Raw genomic sequence first — 27,348 nt, 5'->3', positions numbered from 1 at the left:
CACGTTGTTATACGAATATATAGCGTACGGCATCGGTTGCGTGCCAATATTGGCGCTGTGGTCGGAAAAAACTCGTTTACTGTCCGACATATCTCCGAGTTGGCTTCCATTATTAGCGCACATTGATGGAAAAGTACTCCCTAGGTGGTATAAGAATGACAAATATTTGTCATGACTTTTTTTAATATCCTGATAGAGATCGTAAATAAACAGGACATATTTGTGTAATATGTTAAAGAAATGCAAGTGTCTGGTTTTTCCATCCTCAGGAATTGTCTGCGTTTTCTGTTTCAGAGCTATTCGCTGGATCTATCAATTACCGCCGTCGTATGCAGGAAGCCATCTTGGTAAGGGAGACAACCGATGACGAAGACTTAACCTTCGAAACAGGAAGTGGCATGGAGCTTACGGGAATTTCCAACCGAGAAGACCTGCAAGCTGGAGTAGAGGGTGATTATAACGATTTACAATGCATGCAGACACGGTGAAGCCACCTCCGTTGTCGTGTGGACTGAACGCCTATCGGAGAGTGAACAGAGTTTTCGATCTCCGCTGCCTGAAACGAAATACGTTGTAGAATTTTGAAGAATTAAACAAAGATTTGACAGCAGGAGTATATACTGCTTCAGAGTGGGATATGCTTTGTCAGTGCACTAGAACTGCATACTGAGTGAATGACTATGGTTTTACGCCGCTTATAGTAACATTCCAGCAATATCATGGGGGCACTCCAGAAATGGGATTTACACACTGTGCATATGTGGGGATTCAAACTCGGGTCTTCGACCTGACGGGCAGACGCTCTATCCATTCGGCTTTCCATCTACATACTGAAATTTGTCTCGAGATTTATAAGCAGTGACATTTGCAAATAGTTGTGCTATAAGTGCAATGATCTTGAACGCTAAGTTGTAGCCTATTTGTCCTCTCATTACCACAGAACAGTGTGAAAGTTCTTTAGAATTACTGGTAATCTTCAGTGACTCATGTTTGTCGAAAGAAGCGATCGGATGGTCAGCATCGCTGACTTGGTTGACTAACCGCATCGTATCCCAGATGCAAAATGCTCCTGGGGTATTGTCTTTCCATTCTGGTGATGAGTCGTCCCTAACGTTACCAAGGTCTCTCGTGCTGCTCCGATACTGTTACCCACGCGTCGGCCTCTTAATATAGATTATAGCACAGGTCAGTTGTTTAATGTGGCGTTAGGGGATTCTTGTTCCTCAGTCATGGATGGAATCCCGTTCTTTAAGTTTCTATAACCTGAAACACCCACCAACACCTGCCGAGTCATGGCTTTGTCGCGGATCAGCACATATCCTATGTACTTGGTATGTAAGATTACTTTGTTTAAACAGCTTTGTGTACCACCACGGACCTCTGCCCCATGAAGATGGGCGACACAAACGCTACAAACCCTCTCGCAAGATCTATTATACACCCTCGCCGTAAATTACACCCCTTCTTCAAATGCGTCGTTTTTCAAATCATAGAATATGATGACTGTCTGATAGGCCTCGATGGTTTTGAAAAATACACGCCCACGATCCTATTGACTCAGGAGCTGACGTTGCAGTTATATTATGACTTAATGCTATTTCAAGCCGGCTATATAAATCTCATGTAAGGCGCTCTTTGCTGGTAAATAGAAGCTGGTATCTCTTATACCACGTGTATGGTCGCATGATGGTTATGTAGTATTGTAGCGTGACGCCCTTGGGAACCGGGATGAAGTTTAACATCCCCAATCTGAGGAAACTGTGGCGGCCATAACTGTGATGTTAATATGAAAAGCTATTTCGAGATGATTTATGAATTAGTTTTTTTAACGCATCGTCGCGTTACTCGTTTGTGCTTGGGTCCGGTAATTTTATCTCTGTAAAAAATATATGCGTTGATTGTCCGAGGACATATTATGTCCGTTCGGATATTAGCTTTCGGAATCTATGGTAGGATATGGGTTATTGCTGTGTTTGATCCGAGAATAAATGAATGTGTTGATCGAGAATATGTAGATCAGTATAGCAAACGTATCAGTGTATATCAGTTTCACAAATAAACATCCAGAGATGCGGTCTGATAGCAGATATTTAGCTATAAAATATGAATAGTCCTCACAGATATTTTGGGTAACAATTTCCGTTTGTTGTCCAAGTTGTAGTCATTGACAAGTAGCTGTTATTCATGACATGATTCAGTTATGTTCTTTGTACAAAATTGATTGTAGACTTCAAAGAACTCGTGTGGGTGGTGATGGGGCCTTGTCAAGGACCATGGTGTTTTATATCTACACCCACATAGATAAAACACTTTTCAAAAACATGCATTTATTGCAAAGGACGCGCATCTGTAATCCAAATTTGCAATTACACATATAGCTCTGAAAGTTCTATGATACTGACCCAATGGTAAATAGTGTTGAACAGGTTTGAGCCTATCGATCATTGACAGTGTTGATGGAGTTAACTGCTAGTGACTTTTTAAGGGACATGAATAATCGAAAGTTCACACTCTTCTTCCAACGATGCCTCAGCGCCTTGACCCAACTGTTGAAGAAGATTGTTCTCAGTAGCGCTAAACGTGTCCCACAAACAGAAATGACGTCTTCCTTACTTCCTCGATGTCTACTGGGCAGTTCTTATTCCAGGTGTGGGAAAACTTAAAATCTGTTTAATGCCGACGATGTTGAATAAGTTCAACGCCACGGTCTTGCATTGAACTTCAGCGTTGATATTCTCACACATTGAGTAGATGAACCATTGACTTGTCTGGCTGTTTGGGAGATAGGCCATCGGTAGTATTACTTTAGAATCTCAGAAAACGGAAACCTTTGTGTTGCTGGCGGTTGGTAGAGCAGACTTTGTCTTTTTCTCGGGGGAAGAATATGTGTTTCATCTGGTTGGACTGATGACTCGAGTTGATAGTTTTGGTCCTTATGGTCAAGTACTACTTGAACAAAATCTCCAAGGTCTGTTTCAAAACGACGTAAAGTCTATTGAGAATTGATAAACCTGGATCGTTTCTGATCACAGTGTCTGAAGCATGACGGTGCCTCCAGTTCATTCATCAAGACGTTCTGAACTGTCATTAGAGACACACTGCAGGTGTCACGAGGCGCTTCTCCAGGTTCCCAGCTCCCTTTGCGACAAGCGTATATTCAAGAATCAGTTCTGGTTCCAGCTGCCAAATATGACTACTAGACAGCACAAAGTGTACGCTGTTTGGCAACGGGGGTGCTGAGGTCTCGCGAAATGTCATGACCTACTTACGGGATCTACAGGGGCTGTGAATTCTGGTAAATCATCGACTATCCATAATCCTTTGTATTTTATCAAGATTTGTTTTGGTGGTGGTAGCCGAAGGGTATAATGATCTTGGGTCATATTCAAAGTTTCTTATCAATTGCAAAAGAGTTCGCCCTTTCTTGATTAATTTCAGATTCTTGACGAATCTTTGAGATACTGACTGGTTGTGTTAAAAGCAGGCTGTTAGCATAGAAAGTATCGCACAACATAATTCAAGGTTGGATTGCCTACATTATGGGATGAAAGAGCATTATTCGGAAACACATGCAAAACTCTGAAGCCTGTGCTTTTTTAATAGTTATATCTTTGAGCCATCAGTCCTGACAGAATAGCGGCTCAAGCTTGGTGTCTTTCGTCACAAGATTCCAGTTTGTCAAGGTGACCGGTGATTCAGCAAGTATGGTCCAGGTAAACCAGTTAATCCAAACAAGAGAAACGCTGCATTATATCCTTAAAAGCAGACAGCATGCAAATGCTGTTTTACAGAGATGACAGATCTACTGACTCCATCCGAAACTCCTGTTTCGCTGAACGTTTGCATGAGCTCAACAACACCGAAACAACATGATTTCGTGTTCGAAGTCAAAGCTTCTCATAATTATGAAAATAAACTGTCTTTCCTACCACAAGGATGTCAGTGACTCGGAAGCGCATATCATATCTTGTGTTTGGCGACAGATTTGTGCGCATTACTGTCTGATCTGGGCCATATGTGGGATATGATGGCACGCTGTTTCTCTAATATTTGTGCGAAAGGTTACCTCCCTTGAGTGGCGGTGTCAGCGGGATGAAAGGTCAGTGTTATGATGACCTTAACGCAAGGTGACCTGCTGTCAGATTCTTGTGTCAGGGACCCGACCGCTTCCCCCCTCTCTTACCCCTACTGCCTCGCATAGAAATGTACACGGGGGAATTCCCATTTCCCGCCACCTGTCAATCACACCAGTCATGGCTGATCAAAGGTGAAGTTCATGCACGCAAATAAACCCGAGTTCTAATTCTGCTCGAATCTTCACACCACGGCCCGTTTGTAAAACCAACAGCATTTCCTGATGATACCAGTCGCCGAACTGTGTCGTGTATAACGTGATTTTTTTTTTTAAAAAATCGCCATGATTACAAGGTTTATGGTACAGTGTGTGAACAGTCTGACTTTATATAAAAGTCAGAACGAGGCAATTTTCTAGCTATATGAAGCGGTCTGTCAATGAAGTCTGGACCCGACAATCGTGTCATCATGAGTGAGTGAGTTTAGTTTTACGCTGCACTCAAAAATATTCCAGGTATATGGCGGCGGTCTGTTTATAATGGAGTCTGTACCAGACAACCCAATGATCAACAGCATGAGCATCGGTCTTGACACTTGCTATACGATGACATGCATACAAATCAGCGACCCGTACCATCGATTCCGTCAGATGCTTTTTACGTCAAGCACTTGTTGCCGGGTGCCAAAGTGAGGTAGGTGTACTGGCATCAAAGAGGGCTTGACGAACTATATAGAATACTCTGATCCATAAACTGAGGCATCATTTGTGCAAATGTTAAAGAGCTCCAAGACCCACCTTTACTGTTAATCGTTCCTGTTTCCTCGGGCGATGGGGTAGCGCAGAGCTGAACGCGTTCGCTCGACACGCCGAATAACCAATTGTGATTCCACACATGGATACAGTGTGTGATGGTAATTTCCGATGTCCCCCGCTGTGACATTGCTGGAATATTGCTAAAGCGACTTAAAAGTAAACTCCCCGCTTCCCGGTGCGTTCAGTAATGCTTATCGTGTGTCATCTGGCTTTGAATGAAGAGGTCTTTGCTCATGACATCAGTCACTGGCTAGAGAGGATATCATCATCTATGACTGGCCAAGGGTGAAAACAGCTCTTAAATGCAGATCCTCTATATATTACGACATTGACGACCGTTAACCAGTCCTTTGGGCGCAAATGGGCGTTCGCGAAAAGATCAGATGTAGTACTTTAAAGGCACACTATAACGTTACATTTCTCTGAAAGTCAGCATTGCTTTTCTCTCGTTAATACTGTCAGCCCTTAGCGAAGCTACCACATAATTTATTCCAAAATAAATACGTATTAAGAATACATTATGGAATTGAAAATTGGAATGAATTAATGAAACTTGGAATTAATTCAATAAAAATCGTCTCTCTACCCCTCTACCGACCGAACATTGTTTCAAGCGAACATCTTAGAGTTATGTTCCTTTTAACGCTCTCTTGGAATATCCTACAACGCAACTTGATTGAGGCCAGTTCGGCAAACACCCACAACACCTTGTGCGACAGTTTTCGATGTACGGAGCTTTGGTAACGTACCATAGATGGGAAGTATTGTCTATTTGAAAGCTGCTCGCCTCGAAATTTCAGTTATTGGTTTCAGGAAAGTCGTAAGGGATAATAAGACTTATATTGTATCATTAGGAAGGCAAAACTGCATATGCCCCAATATATATACTCTTCAAAGAAGTAGGGGATCTTCATTTTTTTAATTTACGATTAAAAATATTTAGGGGATTTATCGGAGTCAATCAATCAATGTTGATATGATCTTATTGAATGTTTCGAGAGTGCATCACCATTTGCACATCCTTACAACCATAGTTATTTGGAATGTAGTCGCTTTTGAAAGATGATTGGTGTATGACATGTAATTTGCATGCATACGATTTTCATTGTAAAACAAACGACTAGAAACAAACACTAACAAATGTGTGATGCAAGATGAGTGTAAAAATTAACTAACTAATTAACTAATCTGTTTCTAACTTGAATAAGGATACCGTATTTTAACTAAAGGTTCCAAACAGTTGTGTCGAACTTAGAAATATAGGTTTGGTCCCTGCGTATTATTCTTAAATCATCATGTCTGTCGAATCTCGGATAACACGAAGTATTTACAAAGGTATCTTCACCACGACTTAACAGCGTTCTATAATGGTAATGCATTCGACTGTCAGATACTAGAGGCAAATTTGTGAGAATGCGCGGTCTGAAACAGCAAAGGTTTTAACTGTTTGGAAATTGATGCATGGTACAGAAATTCGTAGACATGAAGATAGTGTTCTGCAGCAGCGATGAACCCTTGACGTCAACTAAAATGACAGCTGTTGTCCTATTTCCGAAAACGTACTATAAAGATATATTCCAGAATCAGACACGAAGCACCACAACGGAAGAGTGGCAGCGTAATTCAAGTTGATGTTGTACTGCTGACCCTATCGTTAAATCGCACGCCTCGACGTAAGTGTTTTGTGGAGACAGGGGGGAGAGGCCTAAGTTCTATTGCAACGCAGTTTAAGACTCTGTGGTGAAGTATAAGAGTTACTAAGTACATGGGTTATGCCAAAGGGTATATGCGATAGCTGTAAAGCTTCAGGGTCAGTCGGGTATTAAGCCTGGACATTCAGGCACACTTGACTCTGGAACGGGAAGATTCCATTGAAGGTGGAGACCGCTTAGAGATAACGTCCTCTTAGACGTCGTCGACGTTGTCTGCCTCGTTTGAGACCAATCAGGTGCAAGCCCCGGAGCAAATGTGGAATGTTAAACAGCTATTTTCAGAAGCAAATATTCTATAAGAAGCTTAGATAGATTAAGGAACACGCTCAGTAAGCTGACGTTATAACGTGGACCCTTGTTCAGGACATGTTATAATGCCGTGAAATTCACGTTGCGTGAAGAACATTATGAACGGGAATGGCGGAGTTATGAATTGCCCAATACCATCGACCGAGTCAGGGCTGAAGTTCGTTTCCTGTTTACTTGACATACCTGTTCCGTTAAATTTACTTTTATTGACGTATTAGATTATCCTATCAAAATCTTCCGCCGAGTTGGCTTTTGGGGTTTGGTATGGCGCTTCGTGTACCAACTTTAACCGATATTGCCAAGATATGTCTGGTGCTTTACCGAACGTGTCAGTATGGCTCGGTGAACTGTACAGAATGCCTGATATTATATGTATGAGTATCTATAATGATAACGTTTTGCAGACATTTACTGGGCCACGTTTTATAGGGCTAGATTTATCTTCCCTTGACCCACATACATTATTTTCAAAATATAGTGTTTATATGTAAATCTAATGTGTATGTTTATGCGTATCGAAATCTGGTAATATATATCAGTGCACTAAGCATTTCACGTGCCTTACGTTGATTTTGAAGCTATTTCGGTGCTAATTTACACTTTTACACACTCATATACATTTTACCATTTGAATCCATGGCATTGTTTAAATACGCGTCGGATGTCCAGCTTTAGGGTCAAGGCCAACGCTTCTCGTCTTACGACATCACCGCCGTCACTATTGATCTCGTGGACACAAGATAGCCCACAAGTGCTATATGCTGGAAATGCCATTATATGCTTAGTGTGTAATGGAATTGAGGTCATTTATCTTCCAGAATTAGAACTAAACCCTATTTATCATGATATCAGATCGACCAAGTAAGAAATGCATGATGTACCACTAACGTGACCCACTATCTGTTGAAAGCTATAGTTACACAATGCCATTTAGAAAGTTGTCATATGTAACATGTGTCATATCTGGGATTACATTTTCTTAGTAAAGTACAAATTCTAGTACTACTTTGGTTGAGTCTCATACGGGATTCGAGCCCGCACTCTCAGATCAGGCACCTGTCTATAATCATTAAGAATTTTTCCTGTCACACATGTTTCGATTATAGATCGTTATAGTCATTACTACTGATACTGCAGTGTTAAAGTAACGACAATTAGATAGTTTCCGGTCGCGTGATAGCTAATCACATGTACCCACTTACCCCTTTTCTATGTGCTTCGGCGGGTGACCGTCTAGAACCCAAAACTTTATGAAAGCTCTCTGCTCAAGCATATGCATTTCTGCAGTTTCAGTATGGGTACACGTGATTAGATAATGACCGGTAACTAGCAATATGCTCATGTCAGTACTACCTATATGTGAATGATATAGCCATTCTTCAACATCATACAGTTATGCTCATATCAGGAGCATTTTAAGCTCAATACCTTTTGATAGCCCTTGAACTCCCGGTCTTTCACTGCAAATGTTTTTTGCAGTTTGTCTCCTTGAGTGTAAGACTCTTACCATATGAAGGATCTCAAAGAGTTGAAAATTTTAAACATCTTACTACTGAATTCTAAGCATGTTTGAATCTTAACATGTTTGATATCACGAACATGTTTGAAAAATGATTCGGTTGGATATTGATTAAGCCACTATTGATATAATCAGGCTTGATTAACAGGTACCTGACACATGGTATGAGTGGTTTTATGCCGCTTCTAGCAATATTCCAGGGTGCACCGGGAATGGGCTTCACTCATTTTACCCATTTGGGAAATCGAAGTCGAGTCTTACGCGTGACGAGCGAACTCTTTAACCACTAGGCTACCCCACCACCCCACTCGTATGATATAAATGACATGGCATCTATTTTTCTTTTACAGATGTCGTGGAAGTGAAAGTCGATTGCTGTGAGGTAGGCAGGATAGCGGCGAGGAATGGCATGCACTGCCACGCCAAGATCCATGCCGCCTTACTGGACCACGCCAACCGCACACGTGACTACCATCGTCGTGTTCGTCTGCCCGTCCAACATCACCAACAGGTGTCGCTGCCGATGCGATCTTTCAACATGTGCATACATAACCGCGGCTTGGAGTTCTACAAATGTTGTCATGCTAGTAAGACAGATCCAAGGGGGAGAAGGACAAGTTTTAGACCGTCGAGGCCTAGATATCGCCCCCCAAGACGGTACCAGTATGACAGACGGCCGTATTCGAGAGGTTAACATCCGTCAGTAGGGGACCTTGCAGCATTGGAGATCCAGCTAGGGCAGATTACTCTTCGTGCATCGCCAACAACCTGACAGGCATGGCCAGATTTTTCGCTCCATCAGGGCCGGACGACATGTCCTCCCTGTCGCAAACGTGTTCTTCTGTCAGTGTTCCACTAAGAGTGCACTTCCGGAACAGAAGGACAAGAATGTGCCGCCGTCTTTCCTTGGAGGAGTGACTTCTCCAGATTATTTGCTACAGACTCAGGGTGCGACCTCCATTAATTGACCCAAATGTGCTTTGGAGGTGGACGCTTTCGTGTTCTTGTGTTACCAAATGACAGGACATGAACAAGGTGTTGAGTGTGTTCTGGATGACTGAGAACGGTTTTTACTGGTATAAACCATTTGCTCTGGGAGTGAGCTAACCCAGTCCATGGCGGTATGCTCACTGTCCCACTGTTGCATTCCTGCAATGTTATTACTCTGTACTCCTACCAAATCAGTTTTAGCGCTACGACGGAAATTCATCTACCAAAACTATTTCTTCTTACTGAAAAGGATCGATGGGCCCTCTTGTACAAAGCAATCTTAGACTGTTCTGTGTTTAAGTATTGTGATATGATAGTTTCAGAGCTGAGATTGCTTGCGCAAGCGGGCCCAGCTTTAATCAGCTTCTACTATTCGGAGCCTCCTTTTAACAGATGATGTTAACCTTCTCCGAGTTTTGAGTTGTTTGGACATTTGGTTGCTAAGTGACGGGTAGTACTGATACAGACGATGGGCTCTCGCTCTGATCGAACAATACTAACCTCTGTTCTTTTCCTTTTAGGTAATGTTTCTAAATAAAGACATAAGAAGACATATCAATTCCTTATGATTACTTTACATATTCATTAAATGACCTTCTGTATGATGCACACAACTGTCGATCAACACCCTGAGATCTTTAAATCAAAGTTTCCCTTTCTCAAAGCCCGTACTGTAACGCTACAGACCAACATGAATCAAGACACAAAATGTAAATCTTGCCTCTTTAGGGTCTTTTTCTGTTTAAATGGAGTCATTTGTTTTTATCAAGCATAAGTATTTTCAGAGACGACGTGTTAAGCTTTGGCAGATCGTCAACTGAATGCTCCCGAGGAAACTTTCATCTTGATGGGTTCTATTTCAACGCGAAACAAGCTACCAAGCTCTTAAAGTTTCTTCTAACCCAAGAACACGTTTGATTATCTATCTATTCCATCTTGACAACACTATAATTAAACCCCAACCGAGTTAGATTTTAAGGTGCCGATTCGGACAGCCCGATATTAAAAATAACCGTCCAATGAAATTACCCCAACGAGCGAGAGACATCCTGTGCTTAGAAATGGGAAAGAAAGAATTAGGTCGAGAAAAGGGATATTTAAAACCCTGGAAAATAGAGGATGAGTCAAGAACGTGATTTAACGTTAATTTGTATCTCGCGTCTCCTGAATTCATTGTAGCATTTGTCTTATAGAGTTAACTAGTACGTACAGGGGAAAACCGTTATAATTTATGCGCACAGGGTCCTTTGCTTGTCTTTTTTAACAATGCTAATCAATGCAAAATGACACTTATACTTTTCCCGGTGATATTCTTGTCTTTTTCACTCCGACTAGTTCTCTTCGACGCCTCTCGTATCATTCCGGAGCAAGCCGAATGACCTATGACGGAAAGATGCGAGTGGTGACGATGAGAGGTGTTACTTAAGCACCAAGGAGCACGGGTCGTTCTATACAGGTGATATGCATGAGCGAATGAGTGAGGCAGTGTTCTGAGGTCTCTGTGGCATTCGTCACCACTCGCGCAATTCCGGTTGCGAGTGGTGACGAACGGTGTCGATGGGTACAGGGTGTATAAGTATGTTTGTGGGTTTACCGATAGTCGTGTCATTGACAAGGCAGCTTTATTTGAGATGTATTCATTTTGATCATGATTGTTGCATGTTTTACCTTTAACGTGGCGTTTTTGGGTATTTGAGTACAACATAGCTTTTGACAAAAGTGGCAAGAACTACTGTGTTTGTGTGCTTGCTCAAACTGTATGATATGCATCAGTTTAAGATTAGTCAGATTGTACAAACACTGTCACAGTTTCAAGGCACTATATTGAACTTTATCACCTTGGCTGTAAATAGAAATCATTTAAAGGAATCGACCAAAGGCTGGCAGACTTAAAGTAACGCCTGATTCTCTGTACAAAACCGTTGTGGTTTCTACTAGTGGAACTTACGCACGATAATAACACGATGATGTATGTAACCACCGGCCTCGGAAACCAAGCTAGGAGCACTTAAAATAAGAGCTCGATGTCGACTTTTAAGATTGTATGACGTATGGTTAACATAAAACGCTGCAAAAAACGGTATCCTTTACACAAGTCTACAATTTCCAAGATTTTTTATTATATGTATTTTAATTGTTATTTTTACTTAAGTATTTTATTTACACTGCTCATTTTCACCCAGTGAATGATGCCATACATATACTGTTGTCCACACGCTTGCTGTCATGTCTGCTAGATAGACAGTGCACTTTTCCTTGCAAGTTATAGGCGTTCGTAAGCTGCAAAAAAAGAATCTATGCAGTAAAGGACTCAAAATAGGTTGAAGAACACTTTCTTTCATTGTACAATATTTAGATGTGATACCATCGCAGATGAACTATAGTAATACGAACGTGTTCCTTCACTTCTGTTGACGAGAATATGTAATAAACATGACGATGTTACCAGATTGTGACAGAAACAAATTCTTCACACGATTGTCTGAAATTGCAAAAATAAAATAATAATAAAATAAAAGAACTATGGACGAACTATTTTTAGTTTTCTTATGTTTTCATATTTATGCTATTTTTAAAGTTAAATCTATTTAACAGGTAAGTCTTTTAAGCTCTTTACATTGGTAGGCAGTCGATTGTCCTCGTACTGATGAAGTGTACTGATTTTATTATGTCGTTGATTTACTTTTTGTTTGAACAGCATCTTTGAGAGCCCATGCATAGTGCAAGTGGACAGATGGTTTTATTTGATCAAAGTATTTTGAATTCAGAATGGTGAAATGAATACTCAGTGGTCTTGTCGGTAATCAGTGCTGCGACTTGTCTTTGACATATGTCATTGTATTTGAAAATGAAATAAAAATAAACTAGCTCTGCTGGTGCAGTTTGGTTTTCTATGCTCGAACTAAAAGTGGATTGGAGCCGATGGAGGGGGCCAAGTAGTTGGGCTCGCTCGTCACGCTGAAGGTCTGAGTTCGATTCATCACATCTGTACCATTTGAACCCACTCCACGTGTCACCGCCCTGATGTTGCTGAACTTAACCTATAACGTCACTCAATCTTAAAATGTTGGGAAGCTTGAATTTCCATGGATGTTTGTTAATTGGGATTACTAGGTGAAATGAGTGACTGTTGTTTTAGGGAGGGCAGCGTTCCGTCATCCAGAGAATCAAATCATGAAACTGGAGTAATGTCATTTTGCGTACGCAGCATTAATCGTTCAGTTTCTTCTGTGTGTTTAGAGAGCGTATTTGGGAATATTCAAGTATCTCCCTGGGCGACTGAAAAAAACGGGTTCATCACGGCATTTTTGAGCATCTCCGTGTTACCATTTTCCGATGGAAAGGTCTCGGCCCTTTATAATTTGGTTAAACCTAAGGGGACCGGTATGGTGCTGACAAACCTAGATACATAACTGAGATTCGGACAAAGTTTCTGACGTCCCAAGGGATCCACATCCGCGCAACGAATTACGACACATCGAACGACTGGGTACCAGTCTAGTGATGTTCGCTGTTAATACCAACGCATCAGCATACGAAGTCCTTCGTAAGAAAACCCAAGGTTACAACCGAGAGGTAAGCCTCTCTAACACTTACCCATCGCGGTAATAGTTTTGTCAAGAAGCTATGATCGTGGCTTCTAGTGCAATTTGCAAGTTTGCAAGTACCATACCGAAGGGTCCTTTGTTGCGGTCTTTCCCTCCACAAACACAGACTTGCATGCTATTCAAAATCTAAGCATCTAACCCGCTCGCTCAGACATGAAGTGGTTCTCGACATTCTACTCCACCAGCCTAGTTGATAGAGCATTCGCTTGTCACGCCGAAGACCGGGTTCGATGCAATGTGTGAAGCCCATTTCTGGCGTCTCCCGTCCTGATATTGCTGGAATATTGCAAACAGCGACGCAAAACTAAACTCACTCACTGTTCACTGAAAGGTATACAGTATACAGCCTTGTATAATAATCCATTCACCCAAATAACGTTAAAGATAACATGTCTGTACGGTGGAAAACATGTCTTACAAATGAGTCCTGATGACCTACTTACCGTTTACGTCCACCAGTATTACATTGCGCATTATGATGAAGATTGTATCTATGTTCTTTGATATCAAGACATCCGTTGTTACACCTCAGATTTTGTATAGGTTCCACGTGGATCAGCGATATGGAGGTTCCGCACATGGAAGCTATCAGTAGCGTTCTCTTAACGGCACCTGAGTTTTCTAAATGTGGGTCTAAAAACACCAAATGTGATGATTTGTAATGAGTATATACTTCTCCAGTGCGCGCAGTTGATGTATAACTTGCTTGAAATAGCTGAGTAACAGATTTTTACCAACACATTCCTCAGCAAACGCTTGATATGATTCCGTTTCTGATAGCATTGGAGGATTTTACGTTCGGCATCGCCAAAATGGAATTTCAAGAGCGTCGTTAAGGAATGTCAGTTCTTTTTATTTATTGCCAAAAGGGTTTGAAATCAATGAAAAATATAGAAATTAAGAGCAAACATCACTTCACGGGCAGTTGTGTATTCTGACGTCACCAGGACGGCATTTTGATGTCATTCGAATCGTACAGAATGATGTCGTACTAGAAACGACGGCGCACTAGAAACGTCATAGCAGACAGTTGTTCCCCGGCACGGCCATTGTGAGCGGCGAATTGTTTTCTAGGCCTGCTCTCAAAAGCAGGATGAAATGATGGGTATTAAAGAAATGACACCCTTTCTCTCTTTTGGGAAATGCGAGATACACTTTATAAATTCAGCATATGAACCATATACTTATTATCCCAAGCTGGCTATGGCCGCCACAGTAAGTATCGACTTGATGAAATTGCGTCATGCTTTTCAGATAAGTATGAAGTCACGTTTCCGTAATAATACTTATTTCTCTAAAGTTGTGGGAGTATTGTTTGTCAAGATACATGTTATTAATGCTTGCAATCAGGAAATGTTGGAAACATGACTTTGAACACAATACAGAGACTTTTTTAATTATTTTCCGAAAATAATACCAAAGCAACCAGTGTATAGTATTACTTTTTTTCGTGCGTCAGTCTATACCGCCATAAAACTGAAACCTGTGCTGAATAAATGAAGTCATGACTGTTACCAGACCTGGTTGTGATTTGTCATCGTACTCTGAAGTAATAATCAGTTCGTCTTGTTATCAACCACTGGTTTAATTTCATAGGTGAATTGCCACAGCCTGTCGAACGGTTGCACTATGTGAAATTGTACCATGCGTCGTAAAACAATAAGCACTCAGTCGCCCATTTGTCATACTGACTGTTCCACGATCAACTTCACTTCAGGGAACGAAAACTGAAGTGCTGCTGCACCTGCGAAATTAGACTCTGTGCCATAAAACAACATTCACTTGCACACCCATTTGTCTTACTACCTGTTCCATTATCACGTAACTTCACCCAAAGGAGGGAAATGTGTTAGAGCTGCAGCTGCGAAATTTCACCCTGTGCCATTAAACAACATTCACTTACTCGCCCAATAACCACAGTGTCTATTCTACGTTCAGGTAACCCCGCTTCAGTGAAGAAAGCCTGTAAGTGGCAGACAACGTGCTGGATGCGGTGTAAATGCCATGTGCAATATCAGTAATGATACAGTATGTTGTTATTTACACAGGAGGTCGGGGATGTTCCATCTCTTTACAAACTGCCAAGACACTAGCCTTCAGCAGCCAAAAGTCCAGAAACAAACTGTTGTAGCTCAAGCTTCTGCTCCTTCGCTTGGCAGTTGATGAAAGACAGGCACTAGGATACCAGGCTACTGTGCTTTAGATAAGTGTTCTTCTGTCGACGCTTCGAAGACTCGTCTTCAACAGGTACATGTGCGGCTTTCAGTAACGTCCCTTGCAATGTTCCAAGACTACCATTCCGGCATACGATCGGGAACACTGAGAGGGTGCCTTTCCCCAAAAGGACACCCTTTTGTTTACTCTTGTTCACAGCACCACTGTTTTCGTAATTACTTCAGTGGTTTTGGAGTCTGTTTTTCAGAATGGTTGTATCTTTGAAATCATCCTTTGCCAAGTCGCCATGAAGAGTTACGGCTAGCATAGAATTTGCTGGTAAAGGGTTCGAATCGTATATCATCCATCTTGTGACTTGATGTGTTAGTTCCAAAATCCAGTAACTGCCTACTATCATCTTCTAATTCTTTCCATACGCTATTGTAGCCTAAACATTCGAGCTCCGTATGCTACTGTTTTACCAATATTTTAACTTTTACTTTCTGAAATAAGTATATCACAATATTATTTCAATAACATGTGTTAGAGAGTCTTATATTTCGCGGATCTGGTTGACAACTGCACACATCTCCTTCTTGACTTTATGAGGATTTTCTTTTTAAAATCATGTACTTCATTACAAAATCGTGATTAATGATATTCGTCTTTAAAAGATGTCAAATCGATAAGAGAATATATATTGGACTAAACTGTGAGTGAGTGAGTGTAGCTTTCAGCAATATTGTCGGCGTGACGAGCGAATGGTCCAACCACTGGGCTACCCCTCCGCCCTGGCTAATTCTTGAACTCAGCTAAGGCCATACACAATCGGGTAAACACAACGTGTTGATTCAGAAGACATATTATTTTGGCACATACTTTTCATTAAAAACACAAGTGATTTCACAGCTCCAGATAAAAAATATATATATCTGTCACCCAAAAAATATAGGTTATGACAAATATTTATGCTCCTCAAGTGTCGTATACCTAAAATTGTCAGCATCATGATGATTGTTGGGTCGACGCATAGCCCTGTGGTTGGTCGCTCACTGACATACAGTATTATACAGAGTAGCATAGACACTGAACCACCATCCCAGTCTCTCGAAGTCGAAATCCGCGAAAACAATTTATTTGTATACCTTTAAATTTAAAATAAAGAACAGACACGTTCCCATGTCCTGGGGCTATCTGAGTAAAATAATCATGTAATTTGTTTCCAGTGTGGCCTGAATAATGTATGAAAATCCTATTTTTATTCACGGTGTATTTCAGCAGCAATCCTAGTACATGTAACTAACATAAGATGTAGCAAGCGTACACCGTCTAGCAGTATAGTACCTGCTTGCTGATTGGCCAGCACAACACAGCCCTCAGTCTCGGTATGGTTGGACTTAGTAAATTAGCTGTGGAATAATTACTATAACCTTGGCACACGAGGATATGTTTACCCTTCCCCTCCGGTGAAAGGTCTATCTTTGGTCTTCGCATGACAGTGCCTATTACCCACAGTCCCAGCCTTCACTATACCACCGTCGCTTTCGCCCAGCCAGTGTCCCTCGTTTTAACTTTTCACTTACCTATTTTTCCCACGACTGCTGACTTCCGGCGATGCCCGAGATTCCAGAGATTCCACTGCCAAAGGTAGCCAAGGTCGCACTATAAGAAGAGGTGAAGCGACCCAGGAAGTCTCCGTGTGATAATCTCATTGTCAGAAGGCTTGGTGCCGTTATTTGTTAGGCCACGGGGTCTGCCATAGAATTCGAAGGTGACTCAACGTTTGAGTCATTTATCATGAACAGCACTTGTTAAGAGAAATAACGCTTGAATAAATGTGTGGTAAATATTTTCAAAACCGAATTCTTTCGAACTCAGACATCTCGTTAACTTCTTTATTTTTCTCTCTTTGTAACTGTTGTCTGGCTTTTGATTTGCAACAGTACATTCAGGAGTCTGGAAACTATGTTTTAGATTAATGTTGCCCAAATATTTTAATTCAGTAATCACTCTCTATTTTCAAACGCACTGTGGAATACTTGTTAAATAGTTTCACTGTACACTACTATTCAAAAGAAAGGTCTCCTCGATCGCGACCGAAGCGCGAACTAGTCGCGTCGAAGAAGCCATTTTTCGAACTAAGGTGCACAATCGCTTCGCGAACCTCGCGCTATCGCGATGACGTTTCGTATTATTGAGATAACGTCCATATTTTTGTTTTTGTGCCATTCAAACAAAATATTTCACTTGCAACTTGCAAGATGGTGTTTTGATATAAAGTAGGAGTAAACACCAGTTGAGGGACGAACTGGAGAGTTAATACCGGTGTGTGTGTGTGTGTACGTTTTCACGTTAACAACATCTTGGCGAAAACTCAGCTTAACAACATCAGCTTAACAACACCCATTGGAAATATATAATTATAACATATCCATCTAGTTCGTCTGTCACCTTCGTACTCAATACCCTCGCGTATCTTCTCGTCTTTTTCTCTTCACACATCCAATGCACACTCACTCGCCCTTGCAGTGTGTACACAACCCTGAGGACCCCACCAACCAACACACCGCCTGACCCGCGTTACGACGTGAGCACGTCAGTCCCGTTCAGCAAGGGGACACCCTCTCCTATCCTGCCACTCGCTGATAACAGCCGTGAAATACTTTCGCCAAAACACCCCCGACGTGTCCCGTTGTCTGTGTGTTTACGATACCTCGTGACACGCGTTTCAATTAAACGTGACGTGACGTGGCGTGGCGTGCAATACCATATCATTCAAAAGTGGCATAAAGTGCCGTATCCGATGACCCTGCTGGTCTTCCGTATCAGTACACGACGAGACGTCAGCACAGGAGCTGTTCACGTTGTGGCACTCATTTCTAGTATACACTGTTACGCGATTGTAGATTCCTGTCATCGTAGAATGACATGTGTATGTACCACAAGTGCGCGCATGACACCTTAGCACACCAGGAGAAGCGCACTTGCTGCGCAAAACCAACTTGACACGTGTGTTTAGTTATTTCAGTATGACACTCTAATCGATTTATTTCACTTGGCACCGAGGACATTGTTTGGCTGCGGAGCTATTTTCATGACCCATGGACCAGGGGGCGGGGGCAGGGGTTTATAAAATGCGAACTCTTTGTCAGACATTAACACTCTGGGTTGATTTTTTTGTTAGTTTATTTTATTATTATTTGTTTTTTTTCTATTATGACTTTTTTGTTTGGTTGTTTTTGTGATCTTCACTAGTGGAATGCTAAAATTATCACATGAATCAATTTCCAATGAAGAAATTGTTGGTATTTGCGTTATGCAATCGTAGAAATATATACTGTTTATTGTTTATTGCGCCTCACAACGGACACACAGTCCAAAATGTCGCCGTAGCCCTTTTGAGCAACACACATTCAACGTGTTTTATAGCATGGCACGAACACTGAGTCAGTTTAACACAAATGAAGCCTCTTGTGAAGGGGTACATTTTGAGAGTGAGTTTACTTTTACGCCGCACTCAGCAATATTCCAAGCTATATAGCGGCGGTCTGTAAAAAATCGAGTCTGGACCAGACAATCCAGTGATCAACAACATGAACATCGATCTGCGCAATTGGGAACCGATGACATGTGTCAACCAAGTCAGCGAGCCAGACCACCCGATCCCGTTAGTTGCCTCTTACCACAAGCACAGTCGCCTTTTATGGGAAGCATGGACTGCTGAGGGCCTATTCTACCTCGGACCTTCATGAGTCCGGGTGCATGTTGTAATTACACGTTAACTTATGACAAAAGTCGTAGAAGAAGACAAACCCCGTGTAATAACTGAAACAATTATAAAGAAGTACGTTTGGTCTTGTTGCTACTTTGTAACAGCTCAGGTCAAAAGATATGTAGCAGTGACTCACGTTTTTGTATCACTTGCAAACTGGAAAGAGGAATCGCTGATTGAGATAGATGAGTTTTAATCCCGTGACATTCTATACATGCCAGTACTTTCTTTTCATATATGCAGAGTCAAAAAAGAAACATTCTTTCTTCAGGGCACTATAAAAGAACAACAGATGGTAAGATGGTTAAATCGTTATTATTTCATTGTTAAGATCTGTGTGAAGTACTCGATACACTGACAGTGCCACAATCAGTTCCATTCGGCTACACCGCCGTTCCAAAATATGGGTGTACAAAATGTCACAAGAATAAAAATTCGAAATTTCAACATTGTGTATGGCTTCCCCGCGCATTCACCACTGCCAAACACCGTCTCCTCATCGACTGCCTGATGCTTGTGAACATGTGGTTGGGGATTCCGCGCCATTGCTCTTACAAGGCAGCGCCAAGTTCCTGCAAATTCTGAGTTTGGTTCCTAAGACCACGAAGCCTTCTACCAAGTGCTTCCCACACGTTCTCTATTGGAGTAAAGTCGGGGCACCTCGATGGCCAGTCCATGACGTTGATTCCAGCGTTTTGAAGGAAATTTCGCGACAACATCGCGGTATGCGACAGAACATTATCATGCTGGAACTGTAGACCTGGGCCATGAGCCGTCATGAAAGGAACGAGTTCAGGGGTGAGCACCTGGTCGCGGTAAGCAGCAGCTGTGAGGTTTCCACGGATGACCAGAAGTCGGGAACGGTTGTTCCCACTGAGAGCATCCCACAATGTGCAACTTCCGCCCCCGAATCTGTCCACTTCCTGTACACAACACTGGGCATACCGTTCACGACGTCGTCTCCAGACTCTATGCCTGCCATCCGCGGATCTGAGGGTAAACCTGGATTCATCGCTAAAGACGACTCGATTCCAGTCTCTCTGGGTCCATCGGAGGTGACGTTGGGACCACAGCAGACGTTGGCGTTGATGAAACGGCATCAATATTGGCCCACGATATGGACGTCAAGAATGGAGATCGGCAGCTCGCAATCGATTTCGCATGGTCTGTGAGGACACTCGACCTCTAAATATCTCAGCCCTGGTTGGCGTAGCCGGCAGAAATCTGTCATGTAGGTGACGTAGGACGATTTGACGGTCTTCTGCTCGTGACGTCACACGTGGACGACCCGACCTTGGGCGATCAGAGGTGGTGCCAGTTTGTTGAAACGACCTCGCAAGCCACACACAGTACGACGGCTGCATCCCATTGCTCTTGCGACATCAATAACTGATCTTCCCACTTGCAACTTGCCAACGGCACGTTCGCGTTGCATATTTGACAATCGTGGCATTTGGAACTGTGGTTTAAAAGTGTTTTTTTTTAATTCTTGAGACCAATGCAAACACGTGCAAATGAAGAAAACTTCGATGCGAAGATCACGTGATCGACTGCAAGTGCAAAACCTGATTTGGCAGTAACGTCATTTGCACGACGAATGGACGGCTTTAGTGGGCTTTGCTAACGTTTTTCTAGAGTCGAAAGAGATTTCTGATACACAGATGTATCATCAGAGAAAAATTGTTGACTATTTAACAAAAATTGTGAAGTTTCTTTTGTGACTTAGTATATGTAATATGCCGATATCCCGGTCAATTTTCACTTGTTTAAGATCATCTGCTATAACCAGACAAACATGACATCCTATCCCGCCATATTTGAAAATGAGAATGGTCTCCCCTCCAGCAGAGCCATCTATCATCCTACTACTCGGAGAATGTCGAGTGACAACGGTTTAGACCAGATTTGTGACACAATTCCTCGTGACTATGTTTAAAAAAGAGTGTGATCTCCACGCGTCCCTGTTCCGACTGCTGGTGTATGCACGACATCGAGCAGGATCTGCTGCTCCGAGGAAACGCCGGAAGGAGAGCTGAAATTTGGAAAATAGCTGTGTTTTTTTATGTCGAGCAAGTACTCCGCTCATTGTGTATTTGTAGTTTTGAATTGTGTATTTATCAGACATTCAAAACTTCGAAATTCTGATGCCGTAGCTCCACTCTAGATTGAAGATAGCCAGGTGCCATTACCCGTTATTACACAGACTGCTGTATAAGCTACACAGTTTAACACAAGGCAACAGTTATGATATCTATGTCTAAACGAAAACCGACAACTTATTATGGAAGAAAATACCTCTTCAAGGCAAACCAATCTATTACCATGCATGCTCTTCAACCCTAATATGCAGCTGACGCGTTTATGCCGTTTAGTCTGTCCCTGTTCCATTCTTCACATTAATGTACGAAGCCAAAGCCCCTCTTTGTATGATTTTGATATCGTTAAAGATTCTTTGACATAATAATGATGTATGCAATATTATATACAAAAATGCGTTCCGTGTCTTAAAAATGTAACGTTTGCAAGTGTCGATTTGTACGGGGGTTCTTGCATTCTCGACAACCTTTCTGCTTTGTCTACTATGCCAGTGAAACGTACACGAATACTCTTATGGCTTGACTATATATATATACTCTTATCATCTCCACACAACATGCTTCTAATCTCCACAATTTCCATGCCAATGCCATCTTTGACAGTTAAAACATATAGACCCTAAAACCACCAATGACATCATTTCCGGTAACAGAAACTGCACGTGCCAGCATCATTTCTGACACCACTTAGAATCATCTACCCACGTTACAGCATCACAAAGCAACTGGCAGGATTCGAGACTGTGTATTACATTATTGCAGTGGAACATTGAAGGGTATATCTTGGGCATTTCCGGACTTTCTAAACAGACACCTCTGTAGCCACCATTCGATACATATTTTGTTAGGAAGAAATCATTGCAGCATTGTGAAGGCATACATGGCATGTTTTGTCAGATGGTTGGCACTAGAATGTTTGTATGGAACGCCGACGAATCCATTCCTTTCTGTTTTTCCTAATATCTCAGATACATTCTTGCATTCCACGACCAACAGGTCTCTTGAAATATAGTTTTCCTCTGACCTTGGAAATGGCTTATTTCGATATCACGGCACAGACTAGGCGTGGACGTGCATTACACACGGAACCAGAAACAGGTTATTTATTGCTTGTTACAGCCAACACTGATGAAAAGGGTTGGGCAGGGTTTCTCTTTGACCTTGCGGAATAGCTCTGTTTCGAGTGGAGGAAATTCTTCCCACAATCATTTGGAAACTCTTCAATGTACCCAAGAATGAAAGCGAATACAATCTACGGTCAGAAAAAGAACTTGGAGAACTTAGATTTTAACCAAATTGTTTTCAGTACATCTTGATGTCTTGATTCAGATCAGGAAAGATACCCCTCCCGTTAAAATTATTAAATATATTAATAGTTCTTTAACCGGACAGCACTCAACACTGTTGATGATTCAATAAATTGCGCGTTAATGACTTCATTTTTTTCATCACACTAACAATCGGGAAAAGCAGAACTACGAATACAATGGTGCGTCTAAAGGACTGGTTCGATTCAGTTATCTCTCGGGCCAAAGCTGAAGTTTTCTTCCGGAGCATCCTGACTGCAATGATGCAAACGCAAGAGTATACTGAAGAACAAATCAATGGCTTGTATTTTTTAAATAAATAACTGAATATGAGTAATTCTGATCAAATTTGATACCGCAACAGGTGAATACTGGATGATATTTTCAGACTGTCACCAAACGCTGCTAAAGGTTGCGGTAGAAATAACCTATAACAGCACGTCTTCGTGTATCTTTCGTTAACAGTACAAGAGAATGATGTAATGGCCAAGGGCAAAAGGAGAAAGAGTAAACGAAGCGAGAAGCCTAACATAAGGGCAATGGTATGGCAGAATGGCATGCAAGCAGCTGTCAGCAGACACGTGAAACTCAGCAAGGTAATCTGGTTTCTATTTGTATGCAGCAATGTGACATTGCATCAGATGGCAATGGTGCATCTATTTGTTTGTTCTGATTGTAAACTGTCAAGAAAAGCGCGGAAGCCTCTTGTATCCGTTGATCTTTTCCCATATTACATAGCCTAGACAATCCTTTACAGAGACATCAGCGATAGTAGTTTGGGGTCGTTTTTAAAGACGTGTGAAGTAAAAAATAATCTTCAGGTAACAACGTAATTTCGTAATTTCTTGGGTAATTCCATATCGGGATGATTGGCGATTGGACAAATATTTGTGAAAGTGATGTTGCAAAGAGATGCAGGCTACAGGTATGACGTCCTTTATGCCAAGTTTATGGATAGATCGGTCAACCTCCGGCAGAATTGATAATGGCGTTGTTATTGCACGTTCATCTTTGTCGAGCTTCGATTACTTTGACATGGTTCATTGAATATACAGAAAAATAGATGAATTAAATCAGTATCATGTATTTTAATAAAGCTGTACAATACGTAGTACGTGGTTCACAAATACACTTCGGACGTAACGAATGAAGTAGAATTATATTTATATATGCCTGTAACGAAGTTCTTTGATACCTGGATATTTTGCTCCCCTGAAGCCGAGTGCTGACAATCTCTTGCCATCGGTAATACAAACTCGTAAGGGAACTCCAGTTATTCGAAGTTCGACAGAAGGAAACCTTTAGCAGTCAATGGGTTCATTATCGTAGTAATTGACATTTAGGCGCAAACATACGCTAAAAACAATATGATATTTCGATGTGAGATGCAGAACTTTCATGTTTGCGAAAATACTTACAATAACCCAATGGCCAGAATATAGGTGTTTAAAGATATCTTGCAAATATTACCCATGACAAAAAAGTGATTTGATCATATGTCAATGATTACAGCAGACTCCAGTGAATTTCTTGTCACGGTTAGTGTAATCAGTCATATATGATCAGCAGACTCCATATTAGTGTTCCTGGTCGTGTTAAGAACATATGCCTATAATTCAGATGGCAGGTGCTGATGATGACTCGTGCTGTGGAACTCAGTACTTGCTTCATTAATTTGACAATTTGTTTCTATCAGGAACTGTTATACCATTGCCGTTCCCGAGCTTTCCAAACACCGAAATAGGTGGGTGTTAATTGGGAAAAATTGCATCTTGCTCATCGCAAGTGGCAGTAGAGTACCAGTCTGCAATCCCAAAATGTGCACAACTTGCCACATGTGTTTAGGTTTGCCATATGTTAGAACTCTGAAGCCTGCAAACGAAGCACGTGCATGCAGTGTGTCAAATATATACTGGTACCAAGTCCATAACCCAGGCACATTTGCTGCAGATCATCTTAGCATAAGGTTTCTGGAATAGTGTACACTGCTGCTCAAAAGAAACGTTACCTCAATCGCGACCAGGATGCGACTTCGATGCGATAGGTTCGTGTCTTAACGGCAAGAGGAACCGTTTGTTATTAATTGTATAGTCCCGGACGAGCCCCCAATTTTGTTACGGTTAAGAAATTGCCGTGACAGAAGGTGTAAGAAATACTCTGTGAACCAGCAAAACAGAACAAAGACAGGTCCAAAACATTCAAATAGTGTATTATTAAGCAAAGAGAGCAAGTTATACAAAGTCACAAGTCAATTTCACAATACCGAATTCAAATAAAATACAAATGAGACAAAATCTACGGCAATGGGTCACAAAATATATAGCAAACTCACCAAAGTCTTGATTTACACAGAGAGTGAGAAACAGTTATGCAGAATGTATCATAGCGAGCAGGCAGGCAGCGGTTACGTAAATCAGGCGTTGACGAAGCAGTTTGATATTACTCCAGTTAAACTCTATGTGTCCGTGTCCGTGTCCGTGTCCGTCGACAACAGGGCAGCTAGCATTTATATATACATTCTGTCATTTCCTGAAAGTTCGAGCACATACGACCATCCCCACTCACATGGAATGCTCTAGAACAGTAGTGGTTTCGTGTTTATGTTTTTCAAAAGGTGGTAACTCCAAAGTTACTGCCTGAGAGGCATGACGCTTAAATAATTCTCTGTAGTAAATGTGTCCCATAATAACTAACATTAAAACCTTAAATATTGTGACCCAATTACAACTACCTCAATAATAATTAGTAACAACTCAAATAACGGAAAATACACTCTCGTAAAACTATAAGGGTGTTTGATGTAAGGTAATAGCAAGGTCATGTTCTGTTTCAATTTTAAATAATTAAAGTAACGTGTAGTCCATTTGTTCTTGACGTAGTACATATTAGTGTATGTGCCTGTTAAGATTTTATTTCTTTTACTTTATCCAATGCATTATTAGTTTCACGAGTGCTGAAGTGAATGTTGTTTTCTGCCACAGTCAAACTCAACCGAGGTAGACACTTTCTCTTAGAGCTACAGAAGAGCAGGGTTACACATTAACATTTCTAGAAATCAGTATAGATATTGAAGCAAATGAAGTAATGTAGATTTCCTAATCTCAAACAGTCAAATAACACAACATGAACAGTACACAAATGTCGTCGTGAAAAAATGAAAGTTACTAAAATGATCGTTTCAAACACCAGAATTCCGAATTACCAAGCCGCGTAAGTATGAGACCACCAACAAACTTCTTTTTTTCGTTTATATAATTAATAATTAGTCTTTCCATTTATTTTGATAAAACAAGTACTGCTAAGGTTTAAAAACCCTAGTAAATAAAATAAACCTCCCATAAAATGTAACTGTTTTGTTTTGAAAGTTGGTGCACACATGAAGATCCGATTGTGGCAGGGGTCATAATGGCAAATAACTGATGCCTAAATAAAACAGTGGCTCTCTTATCTTGTGCAATTGCCACACTCCTAGCTGGGGGTATATTTACTGCCTAAGTACGTTAGCGGTACCCAAAGGCAATTGCTGAACATAAAAACAGCAGGGCCCGGGGTGAAGCACATTTACCCATTATGAGATGCTATCACGGCCCGAACAAACTGGGCGACTGGCTCGTTATGGGCCGCGCGTTCCAGCGCGCCCTGACCGCAGTGTTGCAGCGGTGCAGTTGCCCACAAGGAACGTCGGGGCAATACTTAATCACATCCTAATCTCAGACTAAAAGGTAGGTCTTTCCTGGGGTTTCCTAATTTAATCAGTGCCAACTTGTGAATGGAGAATGGTTTCCATTTGGAACACTCCTAATATTACGTCCTGTAAGTTCGAAACAGTTTGATTTGGCAATAAATCGGGTTATTTTTCGAAATATCGTGTTTTTCTATTTGCAAGGTGGGTGGTTCGGAGGAATACTTTACTATTCATGTGGATATCATTACATGTTTGGTACCAAACCGGTCCACCGATGGACCTAGCACACACAACAGTAAGACAGTGTAGTTGCAATAGGACAATATTTTCATTTATTCCGGAAATAAAAAGCGACAGCTACTCAGTCAAAGTACATGTATTCACCAAGACTCCCAAGGCACGCGTTCGAATATCGAAACGAATCTCGCTGTCCACAGTTTGAAGAATATTCTGCTCTATGGTCATATTGTCCAATTGGTATAACGACATTAGAGCATCAGAGAACACTTGCTGAGAGGTTGACGATCAAGGTGATATTATTCAAGACTTAACCAAGGCTTCACAACGTTTTAGGGGAGGCTTGATAACATCACTGTTTCATCGTGATTTATGAATACGTGTTTACGGCATGGTCTTCTTCGCACAACAGACTATTCTTTACATGGTAATGGTTTTGTCCCTGGAATATAGATAATGGATGTAATAGGAATCGGAATATATGTGTGTGTACCCAAACATTTCTCCATTCGTGTATCCCAAAACAATATGTGTTTATTAGCATTATTGACAACAAACATTTTGAAAACTGTCTTGTCGTGATTTGTGGCCTCTAATTACGAGCGGCGGCGAGGTAGCCCAGTGGGTAAAGCTTTCAATCGTCTAGCAGAAGACCCAGGTTCGATTTCCCACATGGATGAAATGTTCAGGGCCCATTGTTGATGTCTCCGGCCGTGACATTGCTGGAATATTGCTGAAAGCCACGCAACACTGCTCTTTCTCACTCACGAACGAACACTGCGTACGCAGTAAGTCAGTTAGCGCCCTGTTTCCGTTCGTAATTACGACCGGTCGCGAGGGTGTGCCCCTCTTGTGCTTGTTACATCAGGGCGTTAGTGTGCGCTTGCTGACGATTGTAGTTTTAACGATGCCTCGTTTTGAGCCATATTTCCGACCGAGAAGATGTTGCTTTTGAATAGTAGTGTACTTTCTGACTAACGATCAAAAACTGTTATTGCTTTTATTAAACTTCTCAATGTATAGCTGCAAGAGAAATGGAACATGTACGCTAACACGCCCAGTTTGATAGCG

At 41.5% G+C, this 27,348-nt stretch overlaps 2 protein-coding genes across 3 annotated transcripts in view; both read left to right on the top strand.

The window, feature by feature from the left end:
• Positions 1-12,291, top strand: part of LOC137284181 (uncharacterized) — a 29,171-nt gene extending 16,880 nt beyond the window's left edge. Inside the window, exons 2-3 of one of the 2 annotated variants that reach the window (XM_067815903.1) lie at positions 295-450; positions 8,779-12,291. In XM_067815903.1, the coding sequence (XP_067672004.1) occupies positions 295-450; positions 8,779-9,122 (500 nt within the window). In that variant the 3' untranslated portion in view covers positions 9,123-12,291. The remainder of the gene's footprint in view (positions 1-294; positions 451-8,778) is intronic. The other variant, XM_067815902.1, reaches the window with a different exon arrangement.
• The window catches only part of LOC137284436 (GPI inositol-deacylase-like), a 388,474-nt gene extending 369,571 nt beyond the window's left edge, over positions 1-18,903 (top strand). Inside the window, exon 28 of the mRNA XM_067816233.1 lies at positions 18,892-18,903. The gene's annotated coding sequence lies outside the window, so the exon portion shown is untranslated. The remainder of the gene's footprint in view (positions 1-18,891) is intronic.
• Positions 18,904-27,348: the final 8,445 nt, after the last annotated feature.

The sequence above is a fragment of the Haliotis asinina genome, chromosome 5 (assembly GCF_037392515.1).
Source record: "Haliotis asinina isolate JCU_RB_2024 chromosome 5, JCU_Hal_asi_v2, whole genome shotgun sequence".
Lineage (NCBI taxonomy): Eukaryota > Metazoa > Mollusca > Gastropoda > Lepetellida > Haliotidae > Haliotis > Haliotis asinina.
The sequence above is the reverse complement of the archived record's forward strand: the minus strand, read 5'-3'. Positions and strand labels throughout refer to the sequence as shown.